Below are 25,612 nucleotides of genomic sequence, written 5' to 3'. Positions count from 1 at the left end.
CTCTAAAGGTACATTACACCATTTATACTGCTGCTCTAAAGGTACATTACACATTATACATTCTGGTACGATGTGAAGCTGCTGGAGGAAGACTGCTCCTCCTCTAAAGGTACATTACACCATTTATACTGCTGCTCTAAAGGTACATTACACCATTTAATACTCTAAAGGTACATTACACCATTTATACTGCTGCTCTAAAGCTACATTACACATTACACATTCTGGTACGATGTGAAGCTGCTGGAGGAAGACTGCTCCTCCTCTAAAGGTACATTACACCATTTAATACTCTAAAGGTACATTACACCATTTAATACTCTAAAGGTACATTACACCATTTATACTGCTGCTCTAAAGATACATTACACATTACACATTACACATTCTGGTACGATGTGAAGCTGCTGGAGGAAGACTGCTCCTCCTCTAAAGGTACATTACACCATTTATACTGCTGCTCTAAAGGTACATTACACCATTTAATACTCTAAAGGTACATTACACCATTTATACTGCTGCTCTAAAGGTACATTACACATTACACATTCTGGTACGATGTGAAGCTGCTGGAGGAAGACTGCTCCTCCTCTAAAGCTACATTACACCATTTATACTGCTGCTCTAAAGGTACATTACACCAGTTATACTGCTGCTCTAAAGCTACATTACACCATTTATACTGCTGCTCTAAAGCTACATTACACCATTTATACTGCTGCTCTAAAGGTACATTACACCATTTATACTGCTCCTCCTCTAAAGGTACATTACACCATTTTATACTTTTTTATTTTATTTTATTTTTTATTTAAGGAGGACAATGCACATTAATGAGCATAATAAAATGTAAAAGTGCCAGTGTTAGCCAACGGCTAGTTTCCGACTGTAGTCCTCCTGGCAAGGTGTTAAAAGCCATTAAAATAAACACAAGGACATAACAATATAATTCATAAAAACAGGAGAAAAACACATGTATCCAACAGAAACCAACAGACAAAAAAACTACAAAGAGAGACAATTAACATGACGCTACTATAAAAAAAACAAAAAAAGACTGTTTATGGGATGGATAAGATGGATGAAGATGCAACAATGCAAAGACCAGAACAGGGAGTTGTGCTAAGATGGGTTGAGAACACAACGAAACCAAACAACGAAACCAAATATAAAACAGTGTGATAAAGTGCTACAGTGCGCAATAAAAAACTGTCAGGGATGGATGGATGAGATGGGGGTGCAGCAATGCAAGAACCAGGACAACCTGTTCCTCCTCTAAAGGTTCATTACACAACAATTAAACTTTTAGAACCTGTTCCTCCTCTAAAGGTTCATTACACAACAATTAAACTTTTATAACCTGCAGCCATTGGACGGTGATGAGTGTCTTCTTCTGTGGTTTGATTTCAGCTCTGACAGAACTGGGCGAGATGGAGGGTTACGGCCACGCCTACATCGGACCCTTCAACCCCGCGCTCTGTAACGCCGCCTCCCTGTTTGCTCAGCACTGGGAGGCGGGGCTAGCGTCGCCAGGCTGTCTCGATGCTGATTGGCCGAACCTCCCGCCCATCACTCCCCCCAGCAGAGTCTTGTTCACCGTCCTCAGGTTCTTCCACTGGGCGCACGTCGGCGTCGTCTCAGGTAGCACATCGTATCACAGTGGGCGGGGTTTATGTCCTCTTGTCATTTCATTGGTTGATTGGTGAAGTTATGTAGAAATAGGGTGTGAGTCTGTCCCAATATGCACACTCGATCACACAGACAGACCTGTGTGTCGATCACACTTACACACTTACACACTTGGCCGCTTGGCGTGTGTGTTCATGTTCTTAGTGTCAGTTCAGTGTGTCCCGTTTCTCCAACGACCGAAAGTGCAGCGCGCTTGATTTGCACTTCACCCACACTGAAGGTCAGACCGCATCCCAGCGGTATTTGACCAAGTATAAATCCCACAATGCACCACGGTGAAGTCCGCCGTCACCCAGAGCCACAAGCCATGTTTAGGAAATGCAGTTGAATTAATCTCAATAAAATGAAATTAACTTTCTATCTCATAATTATGACTTTTTAATGTCATATTTTATATTCATCATGCTCTGTTCATATTTTTATTTTATGTTTTTCTTGTTTGTTTTATTTACTTACGGAGTTGGGCTTACATGTTTATGATCTGAATCTTGTGCATAGAGACACTTTAGGAGTAGATGAGACTGTGTTTATTAAAACTGTTGCTGTGCTGTGTGTGTGTGTGTGTGTGAGTGTGTCGTAGTTGTGCTAGTGTGCTTAATGGCACAGGCTGCACTTGTCAAGTTTGTCCCAATTGTTTTTAAATCTCCCCCCACACGCTTGGCCACTTAATCCATGCTGAACACTGTATGTAAATATACGTTACCGTAACCCGGCAAAACGTCACCAAAGTGTGTGTAACCAAGCGCACTGAGCCAAGTGTGGAGGAATGGGACAGGCCCCGAGTTTTTCCCTTCAGAGATTGATCACATCTGGAACTAGAAACATTAACTGAAACTGAAACAAAGTGATTTCAAAGGATCAATAGGAGACAGAAAATATCCATCGACCAATAGAGTAACAGTAGTAATAGTAGTAACAGTAGTAATGGGGATCCTAACAAATAAAACTAAAACTAAAACAAAGAGTCTCTCTCTCTCTCTGTCCCTCTTGTTCATCACCAGCTCCGTCCGACCTGTGGCAGAGCACCGGGCAGGAAGTGGCCTCAGCGCTGCAGGCTATGGGCCTGCCGGTTGGTCCGGTGGTTACCATGGAAACAAAGAACAATGGCGGAGCACGGGAGGCGCTACGGGCAATTAAAGAAGCAGACAAGGTCAAAGGTCAGGACTGAGAAATCTGAATTTCAAAAGCTTATAGTGTTTTCCCTCTGCACGTTCCCGTGGATTAAATAGTTTAATAAATATATTTCTGTGCGTTTGGGTCCAGTCCTCTCAGAAACCTGGACAGTCTCAAGGAAATTTAAATCGAATGCAACTGGACTTGGTTATTCGTCAAATAACCATTCGATTTAAATTTCCTTGAGGTAACTCTGACTGGGACAAATGAGAATATTCAGACTGGACAATGTTACAGAACCTTAAACTAATTAACTCACCTTTAATGTTTCAGTGGTGATCTTGTGCATGAGCTCAGTCCTGATTGGTGGAGAGGACCAGCGAGAGCTCCTATTGGCTGCTCTGGACATGGGGATGGTTTCCGATGGTTACGTGTTTATACCGTACGACGCCCTGCTCTATGCGATGCCCCATCAGGTAAATACAACTACACTTTGTTTATCATCAGGGTTTCAAACTGAGCTCTGATTGGTTCCTTGCTTCTTCCCTCTGTCCAATCAGGACACAGCTTTCCCTCAGCTGACCAACAGCACGCCGCTTCGCCACGCCTACAGCTCTGTGCTGACCGTTACCATGGCGTCCGATCAGAGTTTCTATGAAGCTTTTCGTCAGGCACAAATCACCCGAGAGATCCGATCTGCCGTCGCTGCCACCGAGGTGACGACTACTACACAACAGCTACACAACAGCTACACAACAGCTACACAACAGCTACACAACAGCTACACAACAGCTACACAACCAGATAATTAATACCAACAACTACTACACAACAGCTACACAACCAGATAATTAATACCAACAACTACTACACAACAGCTACACAACAGCTACACAACAGCTACACAACAGCTACACAACTACTACACAACTACTACACAACAGCTATACAACAGCTGCACAACAGCTACACAACAGCTACACAACTACTACACAACAGCTACACAACTACTACACAACAGCTACACAACAGCTACACAACCCCAAACAACTACTACACAACAGCTACACAACAGCTACACAACAGCTACACAACAGCTACACAACCAGATAATTAATACCAACAACAGCTACACAACAGCTACACAACAGCTACACAACCAGATAATCAATACCAACAACTACTACACAACAGCTACACAACCAGATAATCAATACCAACAACTACTACACAACAGCTACACAACAGCTACACAACTACTACACAGCAGCTACACAACAGCTACACACAGGGCCGGTTTTAGCTATGGGCAATATGGGCGACCGCCCAGGGCGCAATCTTTGTGAGGGCGCACAAGCGCTCTCCAAAAAAAAAAAAAAAAAAAAGACAAAACAAAACTCGCCGTCAAGTTAGTGGAGTGGTCGCTGGGGCGCCCCTATGTCACGTCAACTTGCTGCTGAGAGTCATAGGCCTACTACAGGTTCTGGGTCTACTACAGGTTGTGTGTGTGTGTCAGAGGAGGCGAGGGGGGAGGGGGGCGGTGGGGGATCAACTCGCGACTGCTGAGGTCTCACGTCGGATGCTCCGCCGGCCCAGAGGGCTCTCATGCGGGGAAAGAAAGGAGGGTTAAGCGCTAAACTCCTCGCCCTGAAGTTGGCTTCATTTTGGTAATGTTGCTATGGGATGCCCAGCAATATTCCTCTTCTTCCTCTTCAATGTCCGGTCTCTGGTAAACAACATGAATGAACTGCAACAGGATCATGTGTTAAAAAGGATCCTGGACTGTCATGATGTTTCTAATGAGCTGGTTTAACAGCAACGTCACGCTGTTTCCAAAACCACACCGACTTCAGCAGAGACGTGAGTTTAAGCACATTTTTAGTTTAGCTTACAGATGGAACAGTGGTTCCTGTCATTACTTTATATTCAAAATATCATGTTGCTGGCCCTACACTCACAAACAAAAACTATTTTAAATTGTGTATTTTTTTTAGAGGTTCAGAGGCTGTAGTCAAGCTGCTCAGTTTTAATATAGCCTAAGCCTATAATTTTATGTGATTGACTATTTTAAAAAATCATTTAAATATGGCTGGATGATCAATAACAAATTAAACTGTGGTTTGACAACACATTTATTGATGATTTAATCTAAAGGAACCACGGTAGCCTATAAGATCATGTGTAAGATCAAATTCAGTGTTAAAGGCGCTCAGGCAGGTGATTTTGAAATACGCTAAACGTAGTAATCCAGAAAGTACTATTAGTATTACTTTACTTGAGTTATCGAAATGCATTACAGATTACAGATTTTGGGACATGTAATCAGTAATCTGTAGGGGAATACATTTTAAAAGAAACCCCCCCCCCAACACTGATTATAATATATTCTTGTGTTTGTTCGTTGGTGGGTTTTTTTTTTTTTTTTTGGGGGGGGGCACCAGGGGATGGTTTCGCCCAGGGCGTAAAACTAGCCAGGACCGCCTCTGGCTACACAACGGCTACACAACGGCTACACAACGGCTACACAACGGCTACACAACCAGATAATTAATACCAACAACTACTACACAACAGCTACACAAGAGCTACACAACAGCTACACAACAGCTACACAACATAAAATACTGTGATGGATGGTTTCAATGTTTTAAATATTTCTGTTGCAATGCATTATGGGATAGCCATAATGCCGGCCTGAACCTTCCTGAACCAGCTCATGTTAACTTTGTCTGCAGGTGTCTCCGATCTTCGGCACCATCTTCAACATGGTGTACTACGTTGCCAAGGCCGTGGAAGAGCGTCGTCAAGCAGGGGGCGGGCGCTGGGTCACAGGTGACCAGCTCGTCCAATCAGACGGAGGCTTTGACTTCCAGGGCTTCAATCAGGTCAGACACAAGTTCAGAAGGACAGACTCAGCCTGTGGTATACCTGTGACATACATGTGACATACATGTGACACACTGTGATACACCTGTGATACACCCGTGACATACCTATGGTACACCTGTGATACACTGTAATACACCCGTGACATACCTGCCTTTGATGGAGAGTTGGTTTCGACTTCGTTAGTGCCCCTATTGTGTTATTGTAACCAGGACAATGAAACTGTAAATTTATCTCAAGGTCTAGGGGTCACCACATCTAAGGGATGCCCTGGTTCGAGGGTAAGATTATGTTATTTAAATGCAATGACTGACACAATAAATCTTGGCTGTAAGAAAATCACTTCACACACTCAGTTTCTTTCTTTTCAATTATTATTTCACAGTTCACCTTTTTCTTTCAGTTCACAACTTCACATTTGTTTCTTTCAAATTCCCCAAAATAAAAAAATAAAATAAAAAAATAAAAAAAAACACTCTGGCCAGTAAAATAAATCTAGCTGCAGCTGTAAGTTTGTCTGGTTGTGCACAACCCCCTGGTACCTCTGAACCAAATGTTTATTCGCAGTCTCTGTCGCTCCCACGAGGTGGCCGAATCCCACCAGGCACCAGCACCAGCACAAGCGAAGCCGAGATGAAGTCCTGACTCGAGTCTCGAGCCCAGTCCGATGTCCACCGATCGCACTCCCTCCTTCTTGGCTCCTCTGCAGCAAGCTGGCAGCGGACTACTGCTCCTCCTCCCGGTCACACACACCGCGGTTCCCGAAACATATCCGGACTATTTCCAAAAGAATAATTATTTAGACACTTCTGATACGGTCCCAGGTGTAAAATAATACTTTTCTGTCTCTTTTCCCGGAGTACAAGCTGTGTACTTCCTCTAACTTCGCAGCAGCAAGCACAGAAGAAAAGAAAAAACCAACACGACTATACAGCCGCCGATATATTACACTTAATACCTCACGTAAATGCACATTCACACTCAACTAAATGTGAAACTACACATGGTAGAACTTTAACATTAATCCTATACATTTGCCTTGCAACAATACATTTCAACATTTATACTGAACCGATTAGCACGAGTTAGCAATAGCACCAATGTTAACCTTCTGAGACTCGTAAACTACGGATGTAAACACATGAAAAATAACAACAGTGAGTTCACAAAGCACGAGCTTACCTATTTCCAAAAGAATAATTATTTAGACACTTCTGATACGGTCCCAGGTGTAAAATAATACTTTTCTGTCTCTTTTCCCGGAGTACAAGCTGTGTACTTCCTCTAACTTCGCAGCAGTAAGCACAGAAGAAAAGAAAAACAACAAAACCGAAACAAAGCTGTATGAGACGGGCGCCACCTATGGGCCATTCTGTAAAGCACCTGGCAACTGCTGCAAAGTGGATAAAAGAACAGACAAAACAGGACTCAACCTGGGCTATTTGTGCCTGATAATTCAATGAAACAGGAAACTCAACACTTTATATTACTCATGACTTTTTTCTATAACATATCACCATACTTAATGTCATATTAATCAACTGTTTAAGAGGAATACACCAAAAACCACAATTTTTGAGGTGGGTTACATTATAACGAAGTCGAAACCAACTCTCCATCAAAGGCAGTCCTTTAAACGACTGTCGTTGGCACTTGGAGCACAAAAGGGAACCAGTGACATCATCACCCTTGTGAACGCCCACACAAGAGGTTAAATAGTGAGTCTCCACACCAGATAGTTGGACCAGTCCCAGCCTGGTCAGCTGCTACATGAACTGATGAAACCTCTTGGATGAGAGGTGAAACGTCTTCCTAGACAAATAACTAAGTCCAGTTGCTTTCGATTTAACCTCCTTTGAAATACTATGACCTGGACAAATGAGAATATGCACCGGGTCACTTTTGATGCAAAGTTGACATTGTTTGAGATGTCCTTGTATCTACCCTGGTAAATGACTGACGCTTCGTACTGATGTCCACAACCATTTATTCTCTGGTGAAGTTACGGAACACCGTGAAAACTGCAGTAAAACAAAACACATTTCACATACATTATTTTCACAGTATAGTTTCTTACACATGGGTACACAAGTATCAATATTCAGAATAATTACCGTGTACGCCTGCTAAACCAGTGATAGACAGTCCTTTCGTCTCTTTTCCGTGTCTTTTCGTCTCCTTTCTTCTCTCCCTCTTTCTCTCCCTCTCGCCCGCTTCTCCTCACAACTTCCGGCTCACGTATTACGTGACTCTGACAGGAAGTAACCTTTTTAACAATTTTAACTTAATATTCTAATAATGTCTAGTAGCAGAACTATGAATTTAACACCAGAAAGTTTTTAATATTAATTTATATAAACATAATAAAGAAAACAATTTGAAATCAAATGTGTATCACTGTAACTGTTGCCACGGTAACCCATAGCTGTATTATGGCGACAGCTACAGTCCTTGTTATGAGAACTTGACATCATTTTTAAAGTTTGGCAATTAGGTCTGCTATGACAGTTTAAATTGTCTTTATGTCAAGTTGTCAGAACAAAAACATCTCAAACAATGTCAACTTTGCATTAAAAGTGACATAACTTACTGAATGACACTTAACCACAGCTGTCATAAGTATTCATTGGTGTTTATGACAGTGTTATGTCAATCTGATCAATACCTATTACAGTAAAGTGTTACCAAAATGTCTTCTCTCTCTTCTCTATCAGGTGTTGTATGGAGGTAAAGAGGGGCGTGGCCTTAATGTCTTGTCTCTTCTCTCTCAGGTGTTGTATGGAGGTAGAGAGGGGCGTGGCCTTAATGTCTTGTCTCTTCTCTACCAGGTGTTGTATGGAGGTAGAGAGGGGCGTGGCCTTAATGTCTTGTCTCTTCTCTCTCAGGTGTTGTATGGAGGTAAAGAGGGGCGTGGCCTACAGGCCGGCTACGTGGTGCTGGACAGTGACGGAGACCGACTGGTGCCGACTCACTCTCTGGCTCCCGGACACGCAGCAGACGGAGCGTTGGGAGGTCTGAGGCCGCTGAGCCGCTCCTTCTCCTTTCCCGGAGGGAAACCGCCCTCGGCCAGTTTCTGTTGGTTCAGTCCGGACGAAGCCTGCACCGGCGGTGAGTTCAATGACCTGTTGCTTCCTTGTGATCATAGATATATATACTGACTAGATGCTGCGTTCCTAGGCAGCTCTATTGAGTGGAACGCATCAACGCGGCGGCCATCTTGGTCAGGGGGAAGCCGTGTCTACTTCCTGCACTAGTCAACAGAGGCAGACGTCTATCAACCATTAACATCACCATAACTCACCGAATATTCAACCGATTTTCAAGCCATTTGGTTTATTATAAATGTCAGACAGATATTTATGATACAACCCTAACAAAAAAAAATTGGAAATTTTTTAATAATTTTTTTTAAATGTATTAAACATCCACTTAGATACTCAGACACACACCCACATGCATAAATACACTGAAATGTGTTCTACAGGGTCTGACTGGTCTGACTGCTGGTCAGACGTTTATATGTCTATGGTCAGAAACCCCTCACCAAGATGGCCGCCGTGTTGACGTACGCTGAGAAGCAGAAGGCGGTATCTAGTCAGTATATATCTATGCTTTGTGATGTGCTGTTGATGCTGAGCCCCCCTGCTGTCAGTCATGCTCAGTGTGTGTGTGTGTGTGTGTGTGTGTGTGTGTGTGTATATGGGATTCAATGGTTTCATTTCCTGTCTCTGCAGGTGTCGACGCGGCAACAATGTTCTTGCTCTCTCTGTTGTGCTGTGCTGTGATTGGAGCATTTATTTTCTGGATCAGGTCAACACACACACACACACACACACACAGTTTTCACTAGGATACACTAAGTTTATTTAGTCGTGATAATAATTATTGTTATGATCAATAATCTCAGGAAGTACAGAGGTGCATCGAACACCTCCAAACTGATGATGACTCTGGACGACATCGTCTTCATCGACACTCACGTCAGCAGAAAGGTGACAACTCTGAACATTCACTCATTCACTCATTCACTCATTCACTCATTCACTCATTCACTCATTCACTCATTCACTCAACAAGCTGCGGCTGCTCATGTTGTTGACGTTGTCTTGTTGCTGTCGCCATAGAAACTCAACGACGAGTCGATCATGAGGAGTCTTCTAGAGATTAAAACTCCGCTGCGCTCGGTCGCTCGAAGTTTCATCCTGACAACACCCGAGAGCTCCAACATAGGAATACTGCAGGTACTATATTATTATACTGCAATTATACACAGTACCTATACACGGTACACAAGCCTGTTGATGTGGGTCTGTCTCTCACACTGACTCTCTTCTCTGATTGGTTGTGATGTTACCAGGGCGACTGTCTCTCACACTGACTCTGTTCTCTGATTGGTTGTGATGTTACCAGGGCGACTGTCTCTCACACTGACTCTGTTCTCTGATTGGTTGTGATGTTACCAGGGCGACTGTCTCTCACACTGACTCTCTTCTCTGATTGGTTGTGATGTTACCAGGGCGACTGTCTCTCACACTGACTCTGTTCTCTGATTGGTTGTGATGTTACCAGGGCGACTGGGTCTGGATGAAGAAGATTTCTGGTGCAAAGATATCAAGTGTCAATCAAAGTACCCAGAGTTTGTTTATCCAGGTACAGATACACAGCAGATACACACTGTTGATAATACACAGTAGCTACACACTGTTGATAATACACAGTAGTTACACACTGTTGATAATACACAGTAGCTACACACTGTTGATAATACACAGTAGTTACACACTGTTGATAATACACAGTAGTTACACACTGTTGATAATACACAGTAGTTACACACTGTTGATAATACACAGTAGTTACACACTGTTGATAATACACAGTAGTTACACACTGTTGATAATACACAGTAGTTACACACACTGTTGATAATACACAGTAGTTACACACTGTTGATAATACACAGTAGTTACACACTGTTGATAATACACAGTAGTTACACACTGTTGATAATACACAGTAGTTACACACTGTTGATAATACACAGTAGTTACACACTGTTGATAATACACAGTAGTTACACACTGTTGATAATACACAGTAGTTACACACTGTTGATAATACACAGTAGTTACACACTGTTGATAATACACAGTAGCTACACACTGTTGATAATACACAGTAGTTACACACTGTTGATAATACACAGTAGTTACACACTGTTGATAATACACAGTAGTTACACACTGTTGATAATACACAGTAGTTACACACTGTTGATAATACACAGTAGTTACACACACTGTTGATAATACACAGTAGTTACACACTGTTGATAATACACAGTAGTTACACACACTGTTGATAATACACAGTAGTTACACACACTGTTGATAATACACAGTAGTTACACACACTGTTGATAATACACAGTAGTTACACACTGTTGATAATACACAGTAGTTACACACTGTTGATAATACACAGTAGTTACACACTGTTGATAATACACAGTAGTTACACACTGTTGATAATACACAGTAGTTACACACTGTTGATAATACACAGTAGTTACACACTGTTGATAATACACAGTAGTTACACACTGTTGATAATAGAACATTAAATCCGGTCTGTGTGTCGGTCTGTGTGTCGGTCTGTGTGTCGGTCTGTGTGTCGGTCTGTGTGTCGGTCTGTGTGTTGGTCTGTGTGTCGGTGCAGCTGCGTGAGATGATAAATTAAATCTGGTCTGTGTGTCGGTGCAGCTGCGTGAGATGATAAATTAAATCTGGTCTGTGTGTCGGTGCAGCTGCGTGAGATGATAAATTAAATCTGGTCTGTGTGTCGGTGCAGCTGCGTGAGATGTGAGATGATAAATTAAATCTGGTCTGTGTGTGTCGGTGCAGCTGCGTGAGATGCGCCACGAGAACCTGAACCTGTACCTCGGCCTGTTTCTGGACTCGGGGATCTTCGCTCTGGTGGTGGAACACTGTCCCAGAGGAAGTCTGGCCGACCTGCTGGCCGACGGAGAGATCCGGCTGGACTGGATGTTCAAGTCCTCTCTGCTCATGGACCTGATCAAGGTGCAGCCGAGATACCACCACTCTGTGTGTGTGTGTGTGTGTGTGTGTCACCCTAACCCCATCCAGGGACTTCCTGTATCAGTCGGACATTAAAGCAGAAGTAAGGTGAATGTTTGTGTTAATCTAAGTCTTAAATAGTTGTATCTTCCGACAGCAATCACTTCTATAGAGTGTTTGGTCTGAAACACGGGTCTGTCAGTCACTCTGCTCTGCTCTGAGCCCAGGAGAAAACTTTCCTTGTATCCTACAACCTTTATCCAATGAGGAGAGAGAACGGCATAAAGGGGCAGTCCTCTCTGTGTGTGCAGCCAAGGGATGCGCCTGAATGTGGTGACGTAGGGACGAGGACCAATAGATCCATGACGAGGGCGGGGACTGCTAACTCCATCTGCTGACAGGAAGTTAGACAAAACCACCGGATCGCTTACTGCTGCTTTAAAGATCCACTGAACATCCTTCCCTTAGACCCAATGATCTGTGACTAACACCTTCCTGCCAGCCCTTTTGTTTCCGACTCTGTGCTCTGATTGGCTGCCGAGGAATGATGTAATAATAACCAGCTGCTCTGATTGGCTGCCGAGGAATGATGTAATAATAACCAGCTGCTCTGATTGGCTGCCGAGGAATGATGTAATAATAACCAGCTGCCGCTGTGTTCCAGGGGATGAAGTACCTTCACCTTCGAGGTCTGAGTCACGGTCGACTCAAGTCAACAAACTGTTTGGTCGATGGACGTTTTGTGCTGAAAGTCTCTGACTACGGACTTCCCATGATCCTTCACTCTCAGGGCCTCGAGCTCCCGGAGGATCCTCAAGGTAAAACATCAAGTACAAGTAGCTAAACATGAAGAACAAGTAGCTAAACGTGAAGTACAAGGTAAAACATGAAGTACAAGTAGCTAAACATGAAGTACAAGTAGCTAAGCATGAAGAACAAGTAGCTAAACATGAAGTACAAGTAGCTAAACATGAAGTACAAGTAGCTAAACATGAAGTACAAGTAGCCAACGCTAGCCCTGCCAGGTTCTACCAGAGGTCACATGACCTGTCTCTGTCTCTCCACCTGTCTGTCTGTCTCCACCTGTCTGTCTCTCTCCACCTGTCTGTCTCTCTCCACCTGTCTGTCTCTCTCCACCTGTCTGTCTCTCTCCACCTGTCTGTCTCTCTCCACCTGTCTGTCTCTCTCCACCTGTCTGTCTCTCTCCACCTGTCTCTCTCTCTCCACCTGTCTGTCTGTCTCCACCTGTCTGTCTCTCTCCACCTGTCTGTCTCTCCACCTGTCTGTCTCTCCACCTGTCTGTCTCTCTGACCACCTGTCTGTCTCTCAGAGCTCTTGTGGGTGGCCCCGGAGCTCCTGAGGTCTCCGCGGCGCGGCGGCTCGTTCGCTGGCGACGTCTTTAGTTTCTCCATCATCATGCAGGAAGTGATCTCACGGACGCTGCCGTACGCCATGATGGACATGCCGTGGCACGGTGAGACAGGATGTTTTACCTGTCTGTCTGACCACCTGTCTGTCTGTCTGTCTGTCTGTCTGTCTGTCTGACACCTGTCTGTCTGACCACCTGTCTGTCTGTCTGTCTGACCACCTGTCTGTCTGTCAGAGATCGTGGAGCGTCTGAAGAACCCCCCCCCTCTCTTCAGGCCGGTGGTGTCGGTGGACGAGGCTCCGACCGAGTGTCTCTCTCTGATGACCGAGAGCTGGAACGAAGATCCCTGCAAGAGGCCGAGCTTCGACGACATCTTCAAACAGGTGAGACGGGCGGGGGGCAACGAGGGGCAACAGGGGGCAACGAGGGGCAACAGGGGCCGGCGGGGGCAAGGCAAGGCAATTTTATTTGTATAGCCCATTTTTTACCACCAGTTTGTCTCAAAGGGCTTTACATCCCATCATAACAACATCCTCTGTCCTTAGACCCTCACATCCACTGAGGAAAAACTCCATGGAAAACCCTTTTAACAGGGAAAACCAGGAGAAAGCTCAGGGTGAGCAACAGAGGAGGGATCATCACCCAGGACAGAGATGTTGTTACAGACAAGAAAACACTTTATAACAGAGAATGTGAGAAACATGGAAATGTTAACAACAGCTGAAGGAGGAAGCTTCTGGTAGGCAAGGGAGGCAGGGAGAGCAGACCAGCTTAATGGGAGGACTGGATGGCAGACCGGTTCATGGGAAGAGAGGACAGACCAGCTTAATGGGAGGACTGGATGGCAGACTGGTTCACAGGAAGAGAGGGCAGGCCAGCTTAATGGGAGGACTGGATGGCAGACTGGTTCATGGGAAGAGAGGACAGACCAGCTTAATGGGAGGACTGGATGGCAGACTGGTTCATGGGAAGGAAGGACAGACCAGCTTAATGGGAGGACTGGATGGCAGACTGGTTCATGGGAAGGGAGGACAGACCAGCTTAATGGGAGGACTGGATGGCAGACTGGTTCACAGGAAGAGAGGGCAGGCCAGCTTAATGGGAGGACTGGATGGCAGACTGGTTCATGGGAAGAGAGGACAGACCAGCTTAATGGGAGGACTGGATGGCAGACTGGTTCATGGGAAGAGAGGACAGACCAGCTTAATGGGAGGACTGGATGGCAGACTGGTTCATGGGAAGAGAGAGCAGACCAGCTTAATGGGAGGACTGGATGGCAGACCGGTTCATAGGAAGAGAGGACAGACCAGCTTAATGGGAGGACTGGATGGCAGACCGGTTCATAGGAAGAGAGGACAGACCAGCTTAATGGGAGGACTGGGTGGCAGACCGGTTCATAGGTAGGGAGGGCAGACCAGCTTAATGGGAGGACTGGATGGCAGACTGGTTCATAGGAAGGGAGGGCAGACCAGCTTAATGGGAGGACTGGATGGCAGACTGGTTCATAGGAAGAGAGGACAGACCAGCTTAATGGGGGGACTGGATGGCAGTGTGTAACCAGATGTGTCCCCAGCAGTCTAAGCCTATAGCAGCGTAGCTATAAAATGGTTCAGAGCTACCTGAACCAGCTCTAACTAAAAGCCCTGTCATAAAGGAAGGTCTTCATAATGTGTGTTGCTGTGTGTTTGCAGTTTCGAGGCATCAACAGGGGCAAGAGGGCAAACATCATCGACTCCATGCTGCGGATGCTGGAGCAGTACAGCTCCAACCTGGAGGATCTGATCCGAGAGCGGACCGACGAGCTGGAGGTGGAGAGGAGCAAGACGGACAAACTGATTGGACAGCTGCTGCCCAAGTAAGAGATAGATTAGCTAACTAACCTGAAGGTAACTAACCGGAAGCTAACTATCACCAGGAGGACTGATCACTGTTCACTTATGGTTAACCCTCCCAAGTGGTAGTTCCAGCCCTCAGTAATTGTGTGTGTGTGTGTGTGTGTGTGTGTGTGTGTGTGTGTGTGTGTCAGGTCGGTGGCTCAGTCTCTGAAGAAAGGGAAACCAGTAGAACCTGAACACTACTCAGACTGCACCCTGTACTTCAGTGACATCGTCGGCTTCACCACCATCTCAGCTCTGAGCGAACCCATCGAGGTACGAGACACAGAGACACAGAGACACAGAGACTCAGAGACACAGAGACACAGAGACTCAGAGACTCAGAGACACAGAGACACAGAGACTCAGAGACACAGAGACTCAGAGACTCAGAGACACAGAGACACAGACACAGACACAGACACAGACACAGAGACTCAGAGACTCAGAGACACAGAGACAGACACAGACACAGACACAGAGACACAGAGACTCAGAGACTCAGAGACTCAGAGACTCAGAGACACAGAGACACAGACACAGACACAGACACAGACACAGAGACTCAGAGACTCAGAGACACAGAGACAGACACAGACACAGACACAGAGACACAGAGACTCAGAGACTCAGAGACTCAGTCTGTAGCTGTGGGTTAAATATGCAAATACATGAGAAACTAGGAAAGAGTCTTTGTTAGTATGTGGAGCGGAGGACGATGGACAGACGTGGTGTTGCTCTAACAGAAATCTAAGACTCTGTCCCCTCTGGTGGGAAGTTTAACAAGCTCATAATAAAGTGTAATAATAACTAGAATTTGTCTAGAAATGTCCAGCCCACTCAACTCTGAGGACACAGTTTCAATTAAAAACTTTGATAATTCCTACCAGCTCGCAAAAGTGGAGGGAATTCGGCTGGAAGAGCCTAATTAGGTACTTTATAACACCCTCCCAGAAGTCTCACTATGATAATAACTCTCCTATCTGCTGGAGGAACTGTGGAAATCAAAGTGCCAACCACTACCATATTTTTTGGGACTGCTCTGTCTTGAGGGACTACTGGAGAGAAATACACAACGCTCTACAGGATATCTTCAAATGTGAAATACCCCTTGAGAGTAAGACTATGTTTTTTGGACACATACCTCAGGAATGGCCGAAAAGAGATAAACATTTAGTAAATATTTTGCTGGTGGCCTGTAAAAAGAGTATTACCAGAAAATGGTTATCACCGGAGAGCCCAACCATAAATATATGGATGGATATCACAATGGACATTTATAAAATGGAAAAGATAACAGCTTTTGTTAATCACAAATTGGAGAAATTTACATCATACTGGGAAAACTGGGTCAAATATGTCACGCCTCATAGGCCGGATTTTATTTTCACAAACCAATAGTTATGATGTATGAGAAAGATCACTCCCTACCAGTACATAGTTTTTTTGTCTGTTTGTTTCAATTGTTGTTATGGTTGTAAGTTTTTCTTCTCATAACTTGGATATAAACTAAAATACATTTCGGCATTTAGGGCAGACAACAGATGTAAGAAGTATGTTCACATGATGTATATGCTGTGAATGTCTGTTTCTGAATGTCAATAAAAAATAAATTACAAAAAAAAAAAACTTTGATAATTCCTACCAAATAAACAGTAGATGCTACAGTTTTGAAACTTTCACCAAAATGTCGCCCCAATACTGCTGAAACTTTTGTCCACTTAAACTCAATACTCTCTCCCACAATTTAGGTCAACTGACACCAAACAGACGGTCTGGAGCATCTCCAGACTGTCCTCCACAAAACTTGTTTCTCGGATTTTTGATTTATCAAAAATTGAGCCTCCAGTGCATGAAAACGTTTGACTGTAAACATATACCATCCAATTCCTGCTAAATACATTTTCAATCTTCCTGAAAATAATTGACAATATTTTGTAATCATGGTTGATGACGTTTGGCAAATATCAGAATTTTATGTAAAAAAAAAATGATTTTTTGAGAATATTTTCAGTCTGTTCTCATGGGAACAAGTGCAGTCAATGTAAGAGTGGTATTTTTAAACCTCAGATTTTCTCTTGTGATTCAAAATGCTTATTGTTACTGTAAAACCAAATCACATTGGTCATTTCCATGCTGTCTAGATGCAATGTATGTATTGTCAGATATTTGTTTAGATAACAGTATTTCTGACAGTATAAGAAGCAGCAAATACCTTGTGTACTGTCACCGTCTTGTTTTTGTTTCACATCAATACCTGCAGAATAAGTATTTTATTCTTATTGACTGAGTTTGTGAGCTCCTGACACATGACTCTGTGTGTGTGTGTGTGTGTGTGTGTGTGTGTGTGTGTGTGTGTGTGTGTGTGTGTGTGTGTGTGTGTGTGTGTGTGTCTGTGTGTGTGTGTGTGTGTGTCTGTGTGTGTGTGTGTGTGTGTGTGTGTGTCTGTGTGTGTGTGTGTGTGTGTGTGTGTGTGTGTGTGTGTGTGTGTGTGTGTGTGTGCAGGTGGTGGACCTGCTGAACGACCTCTACACCATGTTCGATGCCATCATTGCTTCTCATGACGTCTACAAGGTAAAGACATTTCTTAACGCTGTCTCTGACCTTTGACCTTTGACCTTGTGGAGTGTATGGGGTTGGGATGACATCACAACTGGATGACATCACAGCTGCTCTGTGTGTGCAGGTGGAAACCATCGGCGACGCCTACATGGTGGCTTCAGGCATCCCCAACAGAAACGGGAACCAACATGCGGCCGAGGTGTCCAACATGTCTCTGGACATCCTGCACTCCATCGGAGCGTTCAAGATCAGACACATGCCCGAGATCAAGGTGAAGATACGCATCGGACTGCACTCAGGTACACACACACACACACAAACATACAAACACAAGTGACAGGAAGTCAAGTGGAGACAGGAATGATTGTAATATTAATGATGGAGAGAAAGATGATTCTACATCTAAATGTAAAGTTTCTAAAAAAGACTTTTTCTGTGTGAATCCCTCAAAGCGGTGAGCAGTGTTGGGCACGTTACTGTTAAAATGTAATTAGTTCATTTCTTGGACTCACCCCGCTAACTGACCAACTTCCTCAGGATTCCTCTACACAGGCTGCAGGCTCCATGACAAAACATCGTATCACTCCGCCTATCAGCTGTTGTATCACTCCGCCTATCAGCTGTTGTATCACTCCGCCTATCAGCTGTTTAGATCAGCGCTGTGTGGAAGAGGTGGAGGGATACAGCGTCACGGAGCTTGACTGTGTGGAGGAATACTGACTGAATACCTGGTCTCCACACCAGTCCCAGCCTGGTCAGATGAACATGAACTGATGAAGGTGAAACGTCTTCTAGACAAATAACCAAGTCCAGTTGCTTTACATTTAAAACTCCTTTGAGATACTATGACCTGGAAAAATGAGAGTATGCACAGGCTTACTGAGTGAATTGGTTAGTTCCAGATAAACATATTTTTTACCACCAGTTGATGGACTGAAATAAATGTGGATATAATGTACACTTAAATGGTGGATTGTTATCTAGTAACGGGACTTCTTGAGTCAAGTAACAGAACATTTTATTATTGTCATTAACAGTGGCAGAGTTGTAACGGGGGAAACAGGAACTTTTTTGATTACTTGGTACTTTAAAACGTAGCGCTGTGAGTAACACTGTTATTCCATCACTGCCAGTGACATGAAGACAGAGTTACGGTGCATTCACACCAAACGCGATGGACGCGATGAACGCCACAACTTTCCATTAAAAGTCAATGTAAATGACGCGATGACGCGCGATGGCGCGTTGGGCGACGCGTTTCGGGCGATAAGAGCGACGCGATGAAGCGATGACGCGGCCATCGCATCATCGCGTCCATCGCTTGAAGTTGAAAAATTTGAACTTTTCAAGCGACATCGCGTGACGCTGTGCCGCGACATCCAATCAGTGTTGATATTCAACCACGTCACCGACACAGATTTCAAAACATGGTGGAGAAGATTACTGTGGCTGTAGTCTCTCACCAGACCCTCCTTCAGAGAAGAACTGTGGCTGTGTAAAACAGATCAATAATATACATCCATGGCCGTTTCCCGGAGCTTTATGACACGACGTCGTACTTTTACCGCCATCGTAATAAAAAGGATAATGCCTGCAGAGGGTCAGAGGACCTACAGCTTCTTCCTTGTGAATATTTCACATGTATTTATACATATATATATTAGGGCTGGGACTCGATTAAAAAAATTAATCGAATTAATCAGAGGCTTTGTAATTAATTAATCGCAATTAATCACATTTTAATCGCATATAAATATTTGACCTGAGAACAGTGAGAAGCATTTTTTTTCCACATGGATTTTAGTATACCATTGAATGACTGAATACATAAGCTTAAAGGGATAGTATCATTTTTTTAAAGTGGGGTTGTATGATCTACAAATAGCCCCTAAGTACTTTAATTGCAGTAGAAGACTCTCTACACTCCTCCCGTTAGCAACGCCAGCCCATAGCCCTGCCCAGAGATTTACAACATACAGTGTTGTGAATGGACCCAAAGAAACGGCCTAAAAGAGGTTTTACGTGAAAAAAAATACACGGTTCCATTGTTCACTATAATATAATTTTAGAGAGTCTTCTACAGCAATTAAAGTACTTAGGGGCTATTTGTAGATCATACAACCCCACTTAAAAAAAAATGATACTATCCCTTTAAGCATTCAAGGTGGTACTTAACCAAGACCAACAGACTAGGGATGCAAATTATCGATTAATTCATTAATGGATATTTGATACAGATTTAAATGGTCTTTCCTTCCAATACACTATGATGATTACTGTAGTATTTAACTAGGCTACTTAAATCACAGTAGCATAAACTGATTTGTTGAACTCAGCCTGATGTAAACATTAATAAAACTCAGTAACCAATCACACAGCAGCTCCATGTTGTCCCCGTGTGATGTTCAGGGACAGGTCAGGACAGTCTGAAGACAGAGCTCTGAGGGTGAAGTCCTATCATAATGAGATGAGATGCACCTGTGACAGTGACAGGTCATAGATGTAGCGCTGCAGCTGAGCAATTAGCGCTATATAGGCAGAGATCAGAGATGGTGTTTTAAATAACAATGCTAGTGTTTCACCAGCTCTCATCTCTACCAGTCAGCCTCTCAAACTGCCGCACCGCACGTAGACACACATGAGAGAGAAAAAAAAAAAAAAAAAATTTAATAAGTGCGATTAAAATGCGTTAATTTTTTTAACGCGTTAATTTTTGTGTAGTTAATTAATCGTAATTAATGCGTTAAAGTCCCGGCCCTAATTTATATTTATTAATATTTCTCAGCCATGGTTGATGAGAGAGAGAAAACAGAGGGAGGTGGGTTGCATCATAGCGCCATGAAGCCATGAAGCGATGGTGAAAAATGTGACAAATGTGTCAAGCGACACGATACTCCATCGCGTTTGGTGTGAACGCACCGTTAGTTTGTTCATTAGACTCAGGGGTTGAAGTGGCTTCACTACAACCTGTAGTTGATGATGATGATGCACATCTGTCAGCTACACATCTGTCAGCTGCACATCTGTCAGCTTGATTCCTCTTCTGGACAGGAATTCTAAGCTGTCCAGGATGCAGAGCAGCTGAGTGTCTCACCTGTCTGTCTGTCCTCAGGTGCGGTGGTAGCCGGTGTGGTGGGACTCACCATGCCCCGGTATTGTCTGTTTGGAGACACGGTGACGTGGGCGTCGCACATGGAAGCCAGCGGACTGCGTACGTAGAAAACTGATGAGTAACTGATCTGAGTTATATTATTATTATATTATATATAGTTATATTATAAGTGATAATCAATAATAATGATGTCGTGACTTCAGCCTACAGGATCCACATCAGCCTGTGCACAGTGAAAGTCCTGACCAGCCTCAAACTGGGGTACCACATCGACACCAGAAAGGCTCAGGTGAGCTCAGCTCGGTCCGCTGCACCAGAACCAGAACCAGAACCAGAACTAGAACCAGGACCAGAACCAGAACTAGAACCGTTTCCACACTTGTGACACAGAAAGTCTTTGTTTTGTAGGCGAAGGGTGTGGAGGACACCTATTGGCTGATGGGTCGAGATGGTTTCACCAAACCACTTCCTGTTCCTCCGGACCTGAGCGGAGGGTAAGAACCCAACACCAGAACCAGAATGTTCTTACACATAGACGACCAACACAAAGCCAGGAAGGAAACACACGGGGGAAAGCATTTTCAAAATAAAATACCAGAATAAGATAATAAGAACGACTCAGTGAACAATGACATTCAATTCAGAAAACTTTATTATCCAACACAAAAACACAAACAAGTCAAATACAAAACAAAACAAATGCATTTCAATCACAGTGCAACATTAAGACTCTGGGCACCAGTGCCTCGGGGGGGAGGGCAGGCTCACAGTGGCTGATTTATAAAACCAATTGTAATTGGCACAAAAGTATTCCTGAATGTGTTTGTTCTGAGCCTGGGTCCCATGTACTATAATATATATTATACTATATTATAATGGGGGGCCAGCGGGTGGACAGGGTCGGCCAGCGGGTGGACAGGGTCGGACAGGATCATCTTTGCAGTGAACAATGACATTGGAAGATAAACTGATGGATAGATCGAGGATTAAACATGTAGTGTCAGTCCGAGCTTTAAAACTCACATCAAAGTCAAAAGTATTGTTATGAATTGAACCTATAACTTCCAGTCTTTATTGGGTAGCTGTGCTAATGCTAATGCTAGCCTCAGAGAAAGAGTCTGATTCACAAGGACACATATGAATAAGTAAACAGTTGTAACCCATGGTAACTGGACAACAAAGATAGAGTCTCAGCAGGTTTCAGCTTGAATGACACCCGATTAGCCAACCAGAATCCATCAAGACTTCAGTTGTCTTTTCATTACTGACATGTGGTTTGTCTCTGTCTCTCAGGGCCACTGGACATGGAATCAGTTTGGAAGAGATTCCTGTAGAGAGACGACAAAAATTCCTGGACCGGCAGAAAAAAATGAAGAAATAATGAAATAATGCCAAGACACACGCGCACACAAACACACACTACCTCGTGGTTTGTGCTTTACAGGTCAAACCCATTAGAACTGGTGGAGTCTTGTGAAATCTGAATGAAGTTGTGGACAGTCGACACTTCATCAGCTTTTTATTGGACCAATAACCAACCAATAGCAAACCAATAACCTTATTGGCCCAAACATGTCTGTGCCTCATGGGACTGAAACTTAACACAGTAAAAAAGGAGAATGTTATCAAGCCCAATGCTGCACTCACACACCATTTGTGTGTCCATTGTGGCTTGTCCTGTGGAGGCACATGAATAGTAAATATCATTCTGTTGTGCAGTGCATTCTAGTCTTTTACCTCTAATCCACTGGAGTGACCATTTCCTGCTGAACAATGATCAGTTATTCCTACTGAGTTACACTTAATTTGACGTTAAAATCAATAAATGAGTATGTTCAGATCTTCAGTCAGTGTGAGATAAAAAGGACTGCAGTAGAGCAGTGATAAGAAACTTCCAATGTGACCACAGACACATATATCCTAAACCTGAATGTTATTGTTTTGACTGTTATGTTATATGTCTCATGTTTGTTTTATGTCAACAATAAAAAAAAAAAAAACATGAAGTCATGTCTTTGTTTTATGGAAGTGGAAAAATGTCATACTCCAAATAGTAAAGGTTGAGGACAAACACACACACACAAACAAACACAGACACACAGACACAGACACACACACACACACACACACACACACAGTCAAAAAGACAATTAGGGGATTTTTTCAGATTTCAGATTCAGAGTTATTTATTCATTTTTAAATGGGAACAGAACATATTAACACTGTTGAGTAAATGTGTGGGATTGTAGCCAAGTGGCTCATTTCCATCCACAGTCCCATTGGCAGGTTGACGTTAAACATAGAAACAATGAAGATAAAGGGAGACAAGGGAAAGTGTGTGTGGTTGTGTGGATAATAAGTAATAATCCAACTTGTCTTTGTTTTAACCCTCTGGGCTTGTTCGTTTTTACTCCCGTTAAGACTGTTCGTGGCCAAAAGTGGCCACCTACGGAAAAGGCTGTAATTTTTGGGAATTTTAATTTTTTTTCAAACTTTCACTGCATAATGTTTTTAATTAACTTCCGTTCTTGCCATTCATATAAAATAATCATTACTTTTTATTTTTTTAACCCCTCATTTGCCAGTTTGTTTGCACGATGCCCTTGTTTGTAAACAAACAGAAAATGAAAACTATATATATTCTCAGTGCCACTGGGTTTTCTTATATTTGGAGTCGTACAGTCTGGGGTATGTAAATGATTCACCACAACATTGTTGATGACACAATTTTATTTTTGGGCAGGGAGGCAAATTATATAAAAACTCCCGTTTAGCCTGTTCGTGGCCAAAAATGGCCACCTACGGAAAAGGCTGTACTTTTTGGGAATTTTAATTTTTTTTCAAACTTTCACTGCATAATGTTTTTAATTAACTTCCGTTCCTGCCATTCATATAAAATAATCATTACATTTTAATGTTTTAACCCCTTAATTGCCAGTTTGCTTACATGATGCACTTTTGGTAAAACAAATTAACACACTGTAGTCTGTATTCTTAGTGCCAATGGGCTTTCTTGTATTTGTGGTAGTAGAGTCTTGGATATATAACAGAATCACAATAACAGTGAAAATTCTGCATTTTTAGTTTTTTGTCGGTAAGCAAATTACATAAAAACTCCCGTTTAGCCTGTTCGTGGCCAAAAATGGCCACCTACGGAAAAGGCTGTAATTTTTTATAATTTGAATTTTTTTCGACTTTAACTGCATAAAGTTTTTAATTAATATCTGTTCTTGCCATACATATTAAATTACCATTCATTTTTAAATTTTTTAACCCTTCAAATGCCAATTTGCTCACACAATGCATTTTTTGGTATACAAATAACACACTGTAGTCTGTATTCTAAATGCCAATGGGCTTTCTTGTATTTGTGGTAGTAGAGTCTTGGATATATATCAGAATCACAGTAACATTTATTATTCTGTATTTTTAGTTTTTTGTAGGTAAGCAAATTACATCAAAAATCACACTTAGCCCCTATAAATTACATTGAAAAAATGCTCTACAGAAACACACACACACACACACATTTTTTGTAATACAATATCCCATATCATCCTCAGGCATCCTCAAGATCACTCATATGTCAAAATTGTGTCATTCATTTGCTCCTTTGTAGTGTGTATGCCACCTATGATCCCTATGGGGAGACTAGAATATTACATGAAATTGCTCCCATGGCCGGAAATTGGCCACTGGCATAATCTGACAAAAAACATTAAAAACCATAAATTTCAAGTCTCTAGTTTAGAATGAAACCCATTTTGCCTATTTTGTATAATTTTATACTGGGAATAACAAGGGATTATTGGGGAGACTCAATTCACTGCAACACCACTAATTTGTGCTCAAAAAACACACACGCATACACACACACACACAAAAACACATGCACGTACACACATTTTTTTTTTAAAGGTTGCAATGACTATCATCATCAGACATCTTCAAAATCACTCATTTGTCACAATTGTGTAATTTATTGGCTCTTTTGTAGCACATATGCATTTTTTGACCCCTATTGGCAAACTAGAATATTACATGAAATTGTACCCGTTCCCAAAAATGGGCCATAGGCAAAATCTGACAAAAAACATTAAAACCCATAAATTTCAAGTCTCTAGTTTAGAATGACACCCATTTTACCTAGTTTGCATGATTCTATACTGGAAATAACAAGGAATTACTGGGAGACGGAATTCACTGCAACTGAACTGCAACAATTCTTATGTGTGATTTGATATCTAAAAAAACACACACACATACAAACACACACACACATTTTTTTTTTTAGGCAACAACAAATATCATCATTAGACATCCTCAGGATCACATACATGTCAAATTTGTGTCATTCATTTGCTCCTTTGTAGGACATATGTCACTAGCGACCCCTAGTGGTGAAATAAAAATATTACATTCATTTGTTCCCCTGGCCAAAAAAGGGTTACTGGAAAAATCTGACAAAAAACATTAAAAACCATAAATTTCAAGTCTCTAGTTTGGAACGATACACATTTTACCTAATTTGGATAATTCTATACTGGAAATAACAAGGGATGAAAACATGTGGTTTTAATGGGTTTCAATTGGCCACAAATGGCCACGAAAGAGTAAATGGGGAGGATTGTATCTTAACAGAATAATATTGATATATTTGAAGTTCTGATGATGGAAAATTTAAATTCAGACAAATGTCCAGACCCTTGGGGTGTTTCGTTCCATTTGTTTTAACACAGATGAAATGATCAACAAAAAGAAACCAGGGTGGCCACAAATGGCCAGGTTAGAGCCCAGAGGGGGACAGAGGTCAAAGGTTTTAACAGCATCAGTCTCATCACAGTAGAAACATCAGAAGAAAATGAATAAATCTGAAACTGATGCTGCAGCTGTCAATCATAGAGAGACAGAGACTGAACTGTTCAACAGT

General features: G+C 42.7%; 1 protein-coding gene across 1 annotated transcript in view; it reads left to right on the top strand.

The window, feature by feature from the left end:
- The window catches only part of LOC311001430 (retinal guanylyl cyclase 2-like), a gene marked incomplete at its 5' end in the record, with an annotated part of 23,815 nt that extends 1,646 nt beyond the window's left edge, over nucleotides 1–22,169 (top strand). The window contains 22 exons of the mRNA XM_083992516.1: nucleotides 1,411–1,641; nucleotides 2,691–2,846; nucleotides 3,136–3,278; nucleotides 3,363–3,518; nucleotides 5,538–5,687; nucleotides 8,574–8,796; nucleotides 9,423–9,498; nucleotides 9,596–9,680; nucleotides 9,813–9,929; nucleotides 10,258–10,338; nucleotides 11,592–11,768; nucleotides 12,430–12,583; nucleotides 13,096–13,239; nucleotides 13,369–13,517; nucleotides 14,826–14,989; nucleotides 15,161–15,284; nucleotides 17,514–17,582; nucleotides 17,695–17,869; nucleotides 20,683–20,781; nucleotides 20,886–20,971; nucleotides 21,091–21,176; nucleotides 21,976–22,169. Of these exons, the coding sequence (XP_083848642.1) occupies nucleotides 1,411–1,641; nucleotides 2,691–2,846; nucleotides 3,136–3,278; nucleotides 3,363–3,518; nucleotides 5,538–5,687; nucleotides 8,574–8,796; nucleotides 9,423–9,498; nucleotides 9,596–9,680; nucleotides 9,813–9,929; nucleotides 10,258–10,338; nucleotides 11,592–11,768; nucleotides 12,430–12,583; nucleotides 13,096–13,239; nucleotides 13,369–13,517; nucleotides 14,826–14,989; nucleotides 15,161–15,284; nucleotides 17,514–17,582; nucleotides 17,695–17,869; nucleotides 20,683–20,781; nucleotides 20,886–20,971; nucleotides 21,091–21,176; nucleotides 21,976–22,063 (2,933 nt within the window). The 3' untranslated portion in view covers nucleotides 22,064–22,169. The remainder of the gene's footprint in view (nucleotides 1–1,410; nucleotides 1,642–2,690; nucleotides 2,847–3,135; nucleotides 3,279–3,362; nucleotides 3,519–5,537; nucleotides 5,688–8,573; nucleotides 8,797–9,422; nucleotides 9,499–9,595; nucleotides 9,681–9,812; nucleotides 9,930–10,257; nucleotides 10,339–11,591; nucleotides 11,769–12,429; nucleotides 12,584–13,095; nucleotides 13,240–13,368; nucleotides 13,518–14,825; nucleotides 14,990–15,160; nucleotides 15,285–17,513; nucleotides 17,583–17,694; nucleotides 17,870–20,682; nucleotides 20,782–20,885; nucleotides 20,972–21,090; nucleotides 21,177–21,975) is intronic.
- Between the last annotated feature and the right edge of the window lie 3,443 nt (nucleotides 22,170–25,612).

This window comes from Trachurus trachurus, assembly GCF_905171665.1.
Source record: "Trachurus trachurus genome assembly, chromosome: 18".
Classification (NCBI taxonomy): Eukaryota; Metazoa; Chordata; class Actinopteri; order Carangiformes; family Carangidae; genus Trachurus; species Trachurus trachurus.
The sequence above is the reverse complement of the archived record's forward strand: the minus strand, read 5'-3'. Positions and strand labels throughout refer to the sequence as shown.